Raw genomic sequence first — 16,017 nt, 5'->3', positions numbered from 1 at the left:
TCCACTGTCCTCTAAGTTCCTTCAAGGCCCCCATATCACTCCCTCTAAGATGAAGCTGACCAAATCCCCAAAGAAGGAAAAGATGAACCACTTTGCTTCCTGAATTCAACTTCATCAAGAATTATTAGCTTGTTATACAGGGCAGCAGCACAGACTTACTGTAGCTAGGTATGCAAAGCATTTTATTGATTGAAGATCAGCATATTTCCCCCCCTCCCCACACACACATGTGCTGACCGCTCCTCAGCCGCATCTGAGGATCTGGGCCATGCTTCTCTGGCCCAAGGAGCGTACAATGTAAATTAGATGCTACATGGGATGATGTAGGGAAAAGTTATCAGGCAAGGGAGAGGGAGGCTGACGCACAACAACATATTCCTAATGGAAAGCTGGCTCTTCAAAGCGATGTGCCTGGTACTGAGGTAGCACTCAAGTAGTTACAATAATGAGCTGGAATAACAGTTGGTTCTAAATGCACATAGTCTCACTAGGAAAAAGAGTAAAGAGGAAAAGGTGCTAGAAACCGGGAATAGTGCAATAAACCAAAATGCTAAAACTAAAGCAACTTTCCTAATTCGCAGACCCACAGGGTCTATCAACCCCCTGAGGCAATTGTAGAATAATGAGGTAGACAGCATGACCAGAGAGGATAGTTAAACCCTATGTCCATACTGGCGATTCCTAACAGCCACAGTTGGAAAGGAAGGTTGAGTAGGGACAGTTAGTTGGTTAATTCCTGAATTTGAAGCTCACCTGAACATTGTGGGACTGAAACTGGCATAGAAAAGCTGCCTTGTAAAGTTCCGTTTCCCTCACTGAACATAAGCCATGCGAAGAGGCATCTGAGATTTGTGTGCTACAATGTCAAAACCAAAAGTCTACTCTCCTTTTCTTCCGATACACATCGTCTGTTTTAGAAGATCTCTGAGAATATACAGCGAAAATGGCAACCATTTCATTATTGGACAAATCTGGGAAAACTCTTAATTTTGGCCATGTTTACCACACAATACTGTGTTCTTCAGCAGAAACGGAATCAGTATCCTTGGTCAAATTTACAAAGCCTTGCAAAAAGCTAGTGGGGTTTTTTCAAAAGCATTCAGTGTTGGATTAACTCTGCTCCCATTTAGGGGATGGTCAAACTCTCCCTAACTTCAATGGAAGCAGAGTTACGCCAAAACTGAGCACTTTTTAAAAACCCATCCACTGACGTTCTACTCCCAAGTTCTCATGAACTGGAAATAATAGTTCGCTTTGCTACAGTCCCTTTCATCTGAGGATTTCAAAGCGCTTTGGAAGGTAATGGTCAGAATTGCTTCATGAACTAAATGTAAACAAGTAGCCTCAGGGCCACCCTGCAAGTGGCCCCTCACTTCGGTTTCCCTTCTGGGTCCCCGCTACCTCCATACGAACTTATCTTCCAATCCATCAACAGCGTTTATTAACTAACACTTAGCGCAAACAGTCCATAAGCAAAAGTCCCCAAACATAGTCCATGTCCCTCGGGACTTGTACTCTTTAAAACCAGCTTCAATCTTACCATCCCGGCATCTTTCGCCACCCCCAGCCCTTCCTTCTGGGGCACAACCCTGCTCTTACCAGCAGGAGCTCGCACAGCCTCTCCGCTGGGAGCCTGTCATGGTTCCTCTAGAGTCCAGCTCTCTGGCAAAGGGAAGTCAGCAGGGAACCCCCTCTGCTCTGACTCTCCGGCTTAGAGCCAGCAGGCATCTCCCTCAGCCGCTGCTCCTCCTGCCTTCAGCCCTCTGGCCCTGGCTCGGGGATGCCAGCCAGCAAATCCCTTACTGCTCCCCTGCTTTCAGACCTCCCCCAGGAACCCCTTCTCTCTGTAGGAGCTGACATTGCCTGACTGACTCAGACTGCTCTAACACTCTGTCTCACCAGGCCTCAGATAGCCCCCCAGGCATTGCCCCACCCTCTTAATTGGCTCAGCACCTGGATGGGGAAAGGAGAGCTGAGCCCAATTTCATTTAAGGGGCCAGCTACCCTGTTACAGTAAGTATGGTTACACCTGCTCTCTGACAGATGAAAAAACTTAAGCAAACAAAGGTTAAAGGTCTAACGTTTAAGGTGCTTCTGTAACCGACACGTCGCTTGGGTGTGGTGCTCTGTCCCGTCTGGTGGCACCGAGACCACTTAGAGAGAGATTAATGAGTCTGCTACAGCCTTAGCAAAGGGCCACGTGGCTTTTATGCGGTAGAGGCTCATGCACTAATCTTCAGAGGTCCCAGGTTTGATCTCGCCTGTCGACGATAGGGGTCTGTCGGTGTTACAAGTGGGGGCTCAGCCCGGATTTCAACTGGAAAGTCTCTGAAGTTTGGGATGCGCTTCCTCAGCTACGGGAAGTATGTAACCCACATACCGCTTGGGTTTGGTGCTCTGTCCCATCTAGTGCCATCGAGACCACTTAGAGATTAATGAGTCTGCTACAGCCTTCCCTAAGGGCCCTGTGGCTTTTAGCTCCAGAGGTCCCAGGTTCAATCCTGCCCACCAATGACTGGGGTCTGTCGGTGTTACACTTCACTTCCATTCAGGGCCGGCTCCAGGCACCAGCCGACCAAGCACGTGCTTCGGGCGGCACCTTGAGGCAGGGCGGCGCTCCATTATTTATTTATTTAGTTAGTTGGATTCGGCGGCACGGCGCTCGGAGGGGGGGTGGGGCTTCGGGCGGCGGGGCTTCGGGCGGCGTCGCGTTTGGAGGGGGGGCGGGGCTTTGGACGGCACAGTGCTCGGAGAGGGGGCGGGGGCTTTGGGCGGTGCTTGGGGGGGCAGGGCTTCGGGCGGCGCGGTGCTCGGAGGGGGGCGGGGGCTTCGGGCGGCGTGGCGTTTGGAGGGAGGGCGGGGCTTTGGGCGGCACAGTGCTCAGAGGGGGGCGGGGCTTCGGGCGGTGCTCGGGGGGAGGGGGGCTTCGGGTGGCATGGTGCTGGGGGGGCGGGGATTTCAGCGGCGCTCGCGGGGGGGGGAGGTATGGCAGGGCGGCGCTCTTCTTTTTTGCGGCAAAAAAGTTAGAGCCGGCCCTGCTTCCATTGAAATCAAGGGGAGTTAGGCCTTTAAAAGAACAAGTAGAGCTCCACACTCCTAGGTCTGTAGTCATTAGACCACACACAGAATAATTTAGTGCAGCCAAGTCCCTCCTGAACTTCTGAAATATATCTGGTGTGGAAGGGTGGAGGAGAGTTGAGACAGAACTTTTTGGTTCTAAGATATGTCTTTTAAAAAAAATATCTAAGGGGCTTCCAAAATATTTTCAATTTTTTTCTGGACTTCCCAACTTCTTTTCATCTAGAATTCTGGTTTGTGGTTGTGTTTTCGGAGCAGGTTTCAGACTGATGGACAACAATGCCAGGAAATAGTGGAAGAAGAAATATTTGGTTGTTCCTAGGTCATCGTGTTGCACAGTTAATCTCCATCTGTTTAAATGTTGTTCATGGCAACCTGACTGAGAAAAATTCCTGCTGATTAAAAGAGAACACCTCCAGGGAACATTGCTCAATGCCCTGGGAAAGCTTTGGTAATTAATAATTGGCCTGAATCATATGGGCTTTCACCGTACGAGTTACAATGGTGCCACTTAAACACTGAGCACACATAGCGAGCTTTAAACTGCACGTTCCTTCAGGGAATCCATCTACAGCTTAGCCATGAAATTTTCCTAATAGTGAAAATATCCAGTTTCATCTTGAAAAAATGATAAAAGCTGAATTCCAAACTTTCTGGTGAAAACTCAAACTGCCTGCTCACTTTCTCGTACTGATCCAGGTATCCAATCCCCTTCTCCCTGTCTGGTCTTTCAGAGTTAATTGACCCATTGCCTTGTATTGCCTGCACTATTGTTCTTCACTTCCCATTTATAGACAGGATCATACAGTGACATTTCAAAGACTACCTTAAAGAATATGAAAATATTTGGCATTTCTGCAAACTCCAATACTCAGATATTTAATTACACAGAGTCAATCACCTGACTAATTCAGACAGGAACTCAAATCTCACAATGTAATTACTTTAAGTTCGGATGGATAACTCAGGAAACCATAGGTAGTCTGACATGCAAAAAGCATTCAAGAAATAATACCAAGAGTTGATGGCACCCCTTTTCAATGATGCCCAGAGCTTTATATGGGTGCATTTAAATACATATTACACCCCAAAAGCTACATTAAAAGAACATTAAGGTTGCAAAGCCAAGCACCCAAAAGCTAGGAAATGTCAGAATTTAACTTGCCTGCGCAAACTTAAATGTGTAGCCTCTGGAAGTATTCATTATAATACAGTTTTTAATTACATGATCACATACTATTTTTTCCTTGGCCCTGCAGCACTGACCTGGAGCCATAGGCGCCGACTACGTGGGTGCTCCGGGGCTGGAGCACCCATGGGGAAAAATTAGTGGGGGCTCTGCACCCACTGGTAGCCAAGCTCCCCCCCGGCCCCAACTCACCCACTCCTCCCCTGAGTACGCCACATCCCTGCTCCTCCGCCTACCTCCCAGCACTTGCCGCCGCCAAACAGCTGTTTGGCAGTGTAGCAAGCTCTGGGAGGGAGGGGGGAGGAGTGGGAACGTTGCATGCTCAGGGGAGGAGGTGGGGCCAGGGCGGGGATTTGGGGAAGGCGTCAGAATAGGGGCAGGGAGGGGGCAGAGTTGGGGCGGGGACTTTGGGGAAGGGGTTGGAATGGGGCAGGTCAGGGGCAGGAGGGGACAGGTCAGGGTGGAGTCGGGGTGGGGCCGGGGGCAGAGGGGGGTTGATCACCCACTGGCATGAGCAGAAGTCAGCGCCTATGCCTGGAGCAATATACAGTAAAAGCTTTTTTAACCGGCATGCTGGGGGAACGGGGGGTGCCGGTACATTTAAAATGCCAGTTAACTCAGAGGGAGGGGTTTGGAGTGCAGGGCAGGGGCATGGGAGGGGCTGCAGGGCACAGGCTCTGGGAGGGAGTTTGGGTTTGGGAGGGGACTTGGGGCAGGGGCTTGGGGTGTGGAAGAGGTCTTGGGGTGCTGGATGGGGGGCGCTCACCTTCAGCGGCTCCCCATCCCTGCTGCTCCCGGCGGAGGAAATCACAGGGTTGACCTATGTAAAATATTTCCATCCCCCTTAATGATCTGAAACCTGTTTCATAAAGTCTGAATTGAATCTATCTAGGTTTTTATAGTGCAGCCACCACCATCCTTCATGGGACAAAACAGAAGAAAACTCTGTCAAGACTATATGGCCAGGTCCTTAGCTGGTATAACACAGCCTAGGTCCATGGACTTCGACAGAGACATGGAGATTTACACCAGCTGAGGATCTGGCCCGATAGTGTTTTCCTTTCCACCCTTCGATTATAAGGTCTGATTGTATGAGAAAAACAAGACATTCTTTTAAATCATTATTTATTTAACTGGAGTGAGGTGTTGCCAGGCCATTGTGTTCCTGTTGCTGTGGGAAGAGACGTTTCTTCCCCTCTGATCTGAAAGAGGTGAGATCTGGGCTCATTCATTTCTGGTGGGATTGCATTCCATAGGCAAGGTCTCACTGCTGATAAAGCCCTGTCCTCCCTGCCATAAACATTCCCAGTGTTTGCAGCTGTCGTCTAAGCTGCCAATACAGCTGACGTGCAGTTGCTTATAGGATGTTGTTTGTAAGATATTTTCATATCATTTGTTGCATTCCTTCTATAACTTCAGATTTGTTTTAGCAACTAGGCTTTAGCGCCCAGGATGTGGTTATCAATATCTTTGTACGAAATGGTGAGAAACACAAAAGTTATCTGCAACCAAACCTCAAAGGCCTTACTGGCTACTAATTCGGTCATGTCTCGGCTGGTGACAGAAGCCTCAATTGGCCTGCACTAAATGAAGGGAAATTGGGGGAAGAATGTAAAGGAAGAGTGAAAACAGGGAAGAAGGGAAGGATGGCATATTTCTTTGGGTCATTGAGTTCAACTAGCACAAGCTCAAGAACTAACGTATGTCTCGCTTGCCCCCTATTTCTTTTTTTCTTTTTACATGATGCTGGGGAATGGTCTTCAGACCTGCTGCTCCTTCCACTAAAGTCGAGACTCAAAACTTCCAGAAAATGTAGCTTTTCCTCCCTTCTCCCCCATTTATTTCAGAACCAGCTGCTTCGGCAGCAGTATTTCACGCTGTTCCCTTCCACGCTGTTGCTGGTGTCCTCAAAGCTGTCTTCAGACCCCCAATTAAATAAAGCTCCCTTGTATTTTGCACACCCAGAGCTCCCCCACGAACGGATACCTCAGTCTGCATGAGCTGCTGCCTTGCACTGGTATTTTGCTGGGATATATGGAGAGCCAGTGGAACTGAGAACCCTGTAGACCTCGTTAGCTGCTCTTACCTGTCCTGCGAAAAGGCCACACACCCCGATTATACAGAGAATGTTGAATACGGCAGAGCCAACAATGGTTCCGACTCCTACGTCTCCTTTTGTGATAAAAACACCTGAAAAACAAGTTCAAGGCAAACGGAGTAAATCGAAAAGAACAGGGATCCTACTCCAAAAAACTGCATCCCTTTGCTGTATACGGTAGAACTTCAGAGTTCCGAACACCTCGGGAATGGAGGTTGTTCGTAACTCTGAAATGTTCATCACTCTGAAAAAACGTTATGGTGATTCTTTCAAAAGTTTACAACAATTGAATAATGACTTAATACAGCTTTGAAACTTTACTATGCAGAAGAAAAATGCTGCTTTTAACCACCTTCATTTAAATGAAACAAGCACAGGAACAGTTTCCTTACCTTGTCAAATCTTTTTTTTAAACTTTCCCATTATTTTTGTAATACACCTCTACCCCGATATAACGCGAACCAATATAACATGAATTCGGATATAACGTGGTAAAGCAGCGCTCTGGAGGGGCGGGGCTGCGCACTCTGGTGGATCAAAGCAAGTTCGATATAACGCGGTTTCACTTATAACGCAGTAAGATTTTTGGCTCCCGAGGACACCGTTATATCGGGGTAGAGGTGTAGTTTACGTTTCACACAGTACTGTACTGTCTTTGTGGGGTTTTTTTGGGTCTCTGTTGCTGCCTGATTGCGTACTTCCAGTTCCAAATGAGGCGTGCGGTTGACCGGTCAGTATGTAACTCTGGTGTTCGTAACTCTGAGGTTCTACTGTACCCGGATCTTGGTCATTTGCCTGATTATGCCACTTTGACTCAAATTTAATAGGACAACTTGTGGAGGAAAGTAAAAGGGCGAATAAGGAGGCAGAATCTGGCTCTTTGATAGGATTAGTGAGAATTTTATCAAAAGTGCTACAGTAATGGGTACTATAGAAATATATGTCAGAGAATAAAAAATAACCCCCCAACGGCACCTGCTAGCTACAAGTCTGTTGAAATTCAGCTGTTGCTAGCAGGGGTCTGGAAGAGTTTCCCTGACCACTGTGGCCTGGGATTTTTTCCCCTCAGAACCATGCTACACAAGGGGCTCATTCTACCAAACCGGGGACTTTGTTATAACAAAGTAGTGACCTGACCATGTTGAAACGTGGTCCCACCTGTACAGCCAAATCATGTTGAAACCAGCTTACAATGCTGACCTTTTTACTATAACACGGTCCCCGTTTTGGTCAATTTTAGGTTTATAGATTTTAAGTCCAGAAGGGATCGCTGTGATCATGTAGTCTGACCTCCTGTTCAATGCAGGCCATAGAACTTCCCTGAATGAATTCCAGTTTCAAGTCCAATAGCTGTGGTTGAATGAGAGCAGATCTTTTAGAAAAACATCCAATCTTGATTAAAATATTTCCAGTGATGGAGAATCTGCCACAACCCTTGGTAAGTTGTGCCAGTGGTTAATTACTCTCTTGCTGCACAGATGGGTATAAACAGGGCTATGCACTTCCCTCAACCCAGGTAGTTTATAGCATGATTCTCAGACCAAAATCCATGTCCCCACTGGTCAAAGGAACCACAGCTAGGACTGTGCTAACAACAACAGTGGTGAAACGTGGTTGAAACTAGCAGGCTTTGCTGATTCTGAACCAATTGTGTAGAAGAAAGAAGCCCCTCACTCTTGAGCATTGCTGCAATAGGATAGCCCCCTATTCTGCCCCCCATGAGCTGAGTGCTGCTGTGAGGGAGCCCCTCCGTTCCTCTGTTCAATATTGTGCTCATCAAGGTAGTATCTGAGTACCTTCCTGCAGTGCCTTAAGCAATATGGCTACGCATCCTTCTCTTCTAAACTGAGCCTTCTGGTGGGATGAAGGACAATTTTTTAAAGCTTTCAACTAATCTCTCCCTATGAAGGTTTTGAATCCACAACTTCACAAGCCAGCAGCCTCCACCAGCCCTCACGGCATGCCCTTGTATGCGTCACAGAGAGGGTCGGGAATTTCTCACCATGTTCTTGGAAGAGGAGGAGGGGCTGGTTGGACATGCGAGAGAACTGCTTGCATAGATCTCCAGTGCACACAGCTATACCCCTGGGCTCCAGCCTCTCATCCAAAACAAGACCAAACATAAAACCCCCCTGATAGGCACTAAAATTTCCATCCACACTGTAATCGAGCTATGTAGCCCCTCAACACAGTTAAAAACATGGTTCTGTCTTGCAGTGTAGATGGGACTGGCCCATTCTCAAACTGTGCTTAGTCATCTGTAATGGACGCAAAGCATGGCCATTGTGTGTGTAGGTACACTTTAGTGGGTGTTAATCTATTCACGGTGCACAGAGCCTGGATTATGCTCGGTGACGCACATTGTACATAAAAACAGAAATTCAGGAGTTTGTTCTTTCATCCACACCGGGAGATTTATACATATAGCTCCTAGACTTAGTAAGGATTTATAACAATTAATCTTCCATGCGTCCATGAGAGAACAGGTTAAGACTTATTACAACTCTTAATGTCATTTGGCAATTCCAGCTGTACTTAATGCCTTTAAAAACTGTTTAAAGAAGAAATGGCTGGTTAGTTAGTTACCTATAACAGATGTAAACAACTCAGGAGCGGAGCTTCCAGCTGCCATGAAAGTTGCCCCAGCCACGTCTTCACTAAGATGCAGGCGCTGCAGAGAAACAAAATGAAGTCCATGATTATAACACTGGCACGTGAGAAGAAATTCACCTGAAAAAGTGAAGTTGTCTGTCTGAGCAGGAAATTGCTTATATGCTAAAATGGAAAGAAGGGACGAACCAACAGGACAGAGAGGCATTAGTTACCAGGGGGAAATATTGCATTCTCAGTCTAAAAAAGCAAGATGGTTGTGCCTTCTGATTTCAATTTACAGAGGGCTAGATTGTTCCTTTGGGCACTGCCCTGTGCAGGGCAAGGTATATTAGCTGCTCCACCCCAGGAGGCATGATGACACCCCTCTGAGTCACGATTCCTTTCCTGTCTCCATGCACACGCTGTCTCACCTACTCTGGCCAGTACATGGTGGGGGCTGGGGGATGGAGCCAAGTTCTTGCCCATGTGCTCTGGGGAGTATGTAACGGTGTGAGTACCCCAGACGGAAGATGCTAACTTCGCTGTATGGGATTTACCCAGCACAGCTAACATAATCTCCACTGATAATCAAGGACTGGCATTCTCTTAAAATACCCATACTTACCAAATTTGTTTTAGCTGTAAGAAACCCAAAAGCCCACTGCTAGCCTTCATAGCCCTAGACATATGGGGGGCTGATCTTATTTAAAACATTATTTCCTGAGAGGAAAAGCATTCACTACTGTATACAGATTTCATTGGTATAAACCTTTTCCAATATCTGCTTAGTTAACTATTTACTATACGCTTTGTGCAGTCCCACCATTCCATCGGTACGAGCTACAGTTCAGTAAATGGGACCAAACTACTAAAACTAACAGGCCCAGCTGGCACCGCCCACTGTTTTATGCGAAGAAGCTAGAAAACAACCCCCCTGTAGCACGGCTGCAAACTGCTACCTTGTTTCTACACAAAACAGACCCAAACACGTAAGCTGCAGCGCCTGGGTATGGGTCATCAGTGGAATGAGGGGCAGTGGAATGTGAAGAAACGCTTTCCAGACAGCACTCGTCGTTTAAAACAACAAAGAGCAAGCAAGCAGACAGGCGATCTAAACACTTCCTCTATCTTCCATTAATTCAGGCTGAAAACTGAAAAAAATCCCATCGCGCATTGTACTTTTACCACAAGAATCTCCGAGGGTTCTTCATAAATATTTATCTCAGCAAACTATATTTATGCAAAGATAAGGTAGAGAGTTAATTCACTTTGCAAAAAATGCAGAACATGTAATCGAATCCTCAATTAACAGTCCAATCACAGCTCCATTTTCTCACAAGGACACCAGATACCCTTAACTCTGCCCCCCCTCACATGCTAATTATACAGTCTTTCATATATGTTACAGGGGGGCAATGGAAGAGGAGGTGTGTGGGCAGAGTCTGGCCTCCATGGGAGGCAGAAAGCTTAAAAGTGTTATATTATCATAATAATGTGTGACAAATTGATTAAACAAAAGCTTTTCTGAAAGTGATCTAACCAGGACTAAAAATATTGTGAAAGACGTATCTAGGAACAAAGGCAGATCTCCCAAAGGGCTAGTTTCTTCTGCACCAGGCTCAGTGGAAACACAGATTCACTCATCGTATAACATACAGCCTGCACCACGCTGATGCCTTTGGAGGAGGGATAATCAGTCAAGGGATATGCTTGAGTTTGTACTTCCTAAAGACAGATTATTATAACAGTGGCTTCCCTAGCAGAGAAATCTGAGGCAATGTATTCAAATGGCCACGACAAGCTGGGTAGTCAAAGATGTGGAAAGGGAAGTAAAAATCTATTCCACGGTGCTATCAGTTGGGGCCTGTATATGCTATTATAACCCTAATATTAATACACTTCCAGTGCTGATGGAACTAAACCGGAAAAAGCCATTCTTATTCTGGAATAAGCATGTCCACATGAGGAGCTATTGTGGAATGTCGATTTCCAAGTGCTTACAAGCCCTTAGGCAATAGGACTTCCCTAATGTGACTGAATGACAACGAGACCTCTTTCCAATGACAAAGTTTTGCAAGTTAACAAGTGAGAGAAGCTACTAAAAATATACAAAGCATATCACATCATCCGATAGGGTTGCACATCTGTCACCTTTAGTGACATTGAATAATCCCCGGCTCTCAAAGCTGTCCTATTGATTTCAATGGGACTTCTTGTGGAGCAGACGATTACTTTGTGTGAGGAAGGGCAGCAGAATCCAGCCCCAGATGTTATCCGAAAGTGTGATCAAACTATTTCCCCGTTAGTCTGAAAAAGGCAGACAAGGGCGCCAGGAGAAAAGGCAGTGGAGACCCTTCCCAGGTTAGTTGGGCCTCTTTCCCATGAACATCTGAATGCTAACACTGAAGGCTATGTCCAGGCAAGTTGGAAGTTTTAAAGAAAAGCCATTTCAGATTAAGACCAAAAAAAAAAAAATTGGAGCAACTCTGAAAAGAGGAACATGTATTTCTTTCATCGTCACAGAACTCGAGAACAGCTTGATGTCGTTGGAAAGAAAGGACTTTGTGTCCCCAAAAGGTCACCTTTGGGCTGAGAACAAATATATTAAAAAAAAAAAAACCCTCATGTTTTTGAGAGAGTTAAGGCATCTTTGGATAATCATGGTTAACATGTATTGTTAACCTATATCACATTGCTATGGTCTACAGTATGATCACATTTATCTAATATTTGTTAAACCACACTCCCTCTTCTCTGCACCACAACTATATCTCTGGCATGGATCAGTTGCCCAGTCACCCCTTTGATCATCCAAACGGTTTTTGCTGTGCTGTATTCCGATGAACCAGAAACACCAGTACAGTTTAGGAATCAGCTTCCATCAGACTGTCAGATAGAAATGATTTTGCAACTAACCTCCCACACCTCCTCCCCCAGCACAGGAGCAGCTCCGTTTTCAGGAAGATGGATAATTGTGGTTCTACCATCAGAGGAGATCTGTAGGTGTCTTTCCTAATTGACAAAGATCTCGAAGTGGCAAAACCAATCTGTATTTTCTACCTGGAGCACAGATTTCGTTACATGGAATTGGCTTTGGGAAAGACTTGAAGACACTTCAAACATATGGCCCACGCTCAACAAATAATTATCTTTCTGTGTTTATTCAGGCTGGGAAATACTCCTTATCTTCTAAAATTTCATCCTGCTGGCCTGAGCCAAATGGGGATAGTTTCCTTTGCAATTGCTTGAAATGTGTGAGAGCAGCTTTCCCTGCTGCTGTACAATTTAAAATGGAATTAGAATCTTGCAGGGAGGTCTGAAATCCAAATAAGGGATCAGAGCCTCGGCTAATGTAAATCAACCATAGCTCCTAATTTATATCCGCTGAGGATCTGGCCCAGTGTTTTAAACTGAAGTCTGCAATGTGACGTGCACTCAGCAGAATTTTTACCATTAATTATTATTGTTATTATACATTCATATTGCAGTAGCATGTGCAGGCCAGTGAGACAAAGGGCTCCCAATGCTAGGTGTGTAAAACATAGAAAATGAAAGGCCTGCCCCAAAGATCTCATCGTTTAAAAGACAAGACACCAGGTGGGTGGAGCAGAGAAGCTGGTTGGGGTGGGGACTAAGGTAGCAAAAGTAATAGGATCTTAGCCAAGCAGGAGGAGCACAGATATCCATCCATCTGCCCAGTGCCTGCACATATAAGGAGACTGCTGCATATCTGTTGAATTTTGAATCCAAACCAAGACTTTGTTGTAATCAATGTCAGGGCAGTAGAATCCACATTTGTGGTGTGTGTAGGACCAAAATAGTCCTCTTTTGGCCAGACTCTGCCCCTTTGGGTGACCTGTTTGCCTCAGTGTGATACAGAGAGGGTTTAAAACATCATTTGAAACTTGGAAGTATCCAGTGGATCAACATTTTCATGGCCAAGTCAAGATACATTTCTCTCATTTTCCCTCCCAAGAATTGGCCAGTGGAGCTGATGGAATGATTTACTGGTAGTTTATCAGAATTTAGAGTGCACAAGTTTGAGAAGCTGTAATTTTGCAAGTTTTAAAACTTAGCTTTTACTGAAAAAATGTCTATTTTAATGTAATCCAGGCTCAAACAGACATTTTTCATCAGAAGGCTAAAAATATGCAATTGTTGGCCACCTTCGTCTGAATTACAGTACGCTAGATTGTATTTTTAGAACTATATTACTATAATTTTTATTTCAGTAGCACTGAGAGGTCCCAGCCAAAATTGGGAATTCATTTTGCAAGATGCTGAACAAACATGCACTATGAGACAGTCCCTGCCTCGAAGAGCTTGTGAATTAAATAGATAAGACAGTCAAACTTGGGGGAGGGATAGCTCAGTGGTTTGAGCATTGGCCTACTAAACCCAAGGTGATAAGTTCAATCCTTCAGGGGGCCACATAGGATCTGGGGCAAAATCAGTACTTGGTCCTGCTAGTGAAGGCTGGGGGCTGGACTTGATGACCTTTCAAGGTCCCTTCCAGTTCTAGGAGATAGGATATCTCCATTAATTTAATTTAAAAAATGTTAATAGATTCTAGGACTGGAAGGGACCTCAAGAGGTCATCGAGTCCAGTCCCCTGCCCGCATGGCAGGACCAAATACTGTCTAGACCATCCCTGATAGACATTTATCTAACCTACTCTTAAATATCTCCAGAGATGGAGATTCCACAACCTCCCTAGGCAATTTATTCCAGTGTTTAACCACCCTGACAGTTACAAACTTTTTCCTAATGTCCAACCTAAACCTCCCTTGCTGCAGTTTAAGCCCATTGCTTCTTGTTCTATTCTTAGAGACTAAGGTGAACAAGTTTTCTCCCTCCTCCTTATGACACCCTTTTAGATACCTGAAAACTGCTATCATGTCCCCTCTCAGTCTTCTCTTTTCCAAACTAAACAAACCCAGTTCTTTCAGCCTTCCTTCATTGGTCATGGTTTCAAGACCTTTAATCATTCTTGTTGCTCTTCTCTGGACCCTCTCCAATTTCTCCACATCTTTCTTGAAATGCGGTGCCCAGAACTGGACACAATACTCCAGCTGAGGCCTAACCAGAGCAGAGTAGAGCGGAAGAATGACTTCTAGTGTCTTGCTCACAACACACCTGTTAATACATCCCAGAATCATGTTTGCTTTTTTTGCCACAGCATCACACTGTTGACCCATATTTAGCTTGTGGTCCACTATAACCCCTAGATCCCTTTCTGCTGTACTCCTTCCTAGACAGTCTCTTCCCATTCTGTATGTGTGAAACTGATTTTTTCTTCCTAAGTGGAGCACTTTGCATTTGTCTTTGTTAAACTTCATCCTGTTTACCTCAGACCATTTCTCCAATTTGTCCAGATCATTTTGAATTATGACCCTGTCCTCCAAAGCAGTTGCAATCCCTCCCAGTTTGGTATCATCCGCAAACTTAATAAGCGTACTTTCTATGCCAATATCTAAGTCGTTAATGAAGATATTGAACACAGCCGGTCCCAAAACAGACCCCTGCGGAACCCCACTTGTTATGCCTTTCCAGCAGGATTGGGAACCATTAATAACAACTCTCTGAGTATGGTTATCCAGCCAGTTATGCACCCACCTTGTAGTAGCCCCATCTAAATTGTATTTGCCTAGTTTATCGATAAGAATATAATGCGAGACCGTGTCAAATGCCTTACTAAAGTCTAGGTATACCACATCCACAGCTTCTCCCTTATCCACAAGACTTGTTATCCTATCAAAGAAAGCTATCAGATTGGTTTGACACGATTTGTTCTTTACAAATCCATGCTGGCTATTCCCTATCACCTTACCACCTTCCAAGTGTTTGCAGATGATTTCCTTAATTACTTGCTCCATTATCTTCCCTGGCACAGAAGTTAAACTAACTGGTCTGTAGTTTCCTGGGTTGTTTTTATTTCCCTTTTTATAGATGGGCACTATATTTGTCCTTTTCCAGACTTCTGGAATCTCTCCCGTCTCCCATGATTTTCCAAAGATAATAGCTAGAGGCTCAGATACCTCCTCTATTAGCTCCTTGAGTATTCTAGGATGCATTTCATCAGGCCCTGGTGACTTGCAAGCATCTAACTTTTCTAAGTGATTTTTAACTTGTTCTTTTTTTATTTTATCTGCTAAACCTACCCCTTTCCCATTAGCATTCACTATGTTAGGCATTCCTTCAGACTTCTCGGTGAAGACCGAAACAAAGAAGTCATTAAGCATCTCTGCCATTTCCAAGTTTCCTGTTACTGTTTCTCCCTCTTCACTGAGCAGTGGGCCTACCCTGTCTTTGGTCTTCCTCTTGCTTCTAATGTATTGATAAAAAGTCTTCTTGTTTCCCTTTATTCTCGTAGCTAGTTTGAGCTCATTTTGTGCCTTTGCCTTTCTAATCTTGCCCCTGCATTCCTGTGTTGTTTGCCTATATTCATCCTTTGTAATCCGTCCTAGTTTCCACTTTTTATATGACTTCTTTTTATTTCTTAGATCATGCAAAATCTCGTGGTTAAGCTAAGGCGGTCTTTTGCCACATTTTCTATCTTTCCTAACCAGCGGAATAGCTTGCTTTTGGGCCCTTAATAGTGTCCCTTTGAAAAACTGCCAACTCTCCTCAGTTGTTTTTCCCCTCAGTCTTGATTCCCATGGGACCTTACCTATCAGCTCTCTGAGCTTACCAAAATCCGCCTTCCTGAAATCCACTGTCTCTATTTTGCTGTTCTCCCTTCTACCCTTCCTTATAATTGCAAACTGTATGATTTCATGATCCCTTTCACCCAAGCTGCCTTCTACTTTCAAATTCTCAACGAGTTCCTCCCTATTTGTTAAATAGCTTTTTCAACCTTCTGAAATAAAAAGTTGTCTGCAATGCAGTCCAAGAATTTGTTGGATAGTCTGTGCCCCGCTGTGTTATTTTCCCAACATATATTTGGATAGTTGAAGTCCCCCATCACCACCCAATCTTGGGCTTTGGATGATTTTGTTAGTTGTTTAAAAAAAGCCTCATCCACCTCACCTGTTGGGAGAGAAGAAACGCCAATAACCTT

General features: G+C 45.1%; 1 protein-coding gene across 2 annotated transcripts in view; it reads right to left on the bottom strand.

The window, feature by feature from the left end:
• The window catches only part of SLC24A3 (solute carrier family 24 member 3), a 339,499-nt gene that overhangs the window by 88,377 nt on the left and 235,105 nt on the right, over nucleotides 1-16,017 (bottom strand). For both annotated transcript variants that reach the window (XM_065589824.1, XM_065589823.1), the window contains exons 5-6: nucleotides 8,952-9,036; nucleotides 6,354-6,457 (exon numbers count right to left, since the gene is read on the bottom strand). In XM_065589824.1, coding sequence (XP_065445896.1) covers nucleotides 6,354-6,457; nucleotides 8,952-9,036 — 189 coding nt within the window. The remainder of the gene's footprint in view (nucleotides 1-6,353; nucleotides 6,458-8,951; nucleotides 9,037-16,017) is intronic.

Source organism: Chrysemys picta, chromosome 3 (genome assembly GCF_011386835.1).
Source record: "Chrysemys picta bellii isolate R12L10 chromosome 3, ASM1138683v2, whole genome shotgun sequence".
NCBI lineage: Eukaryota > Metazoa > Chordata > Testudines > Emydidae > Chrysemys > Chrysemys picta.
The sequence above is the reverse complement of the archived record's forward strand: the minus strand, read 5'-3'. Positions and strand labels throughout refer to the sequence as shown.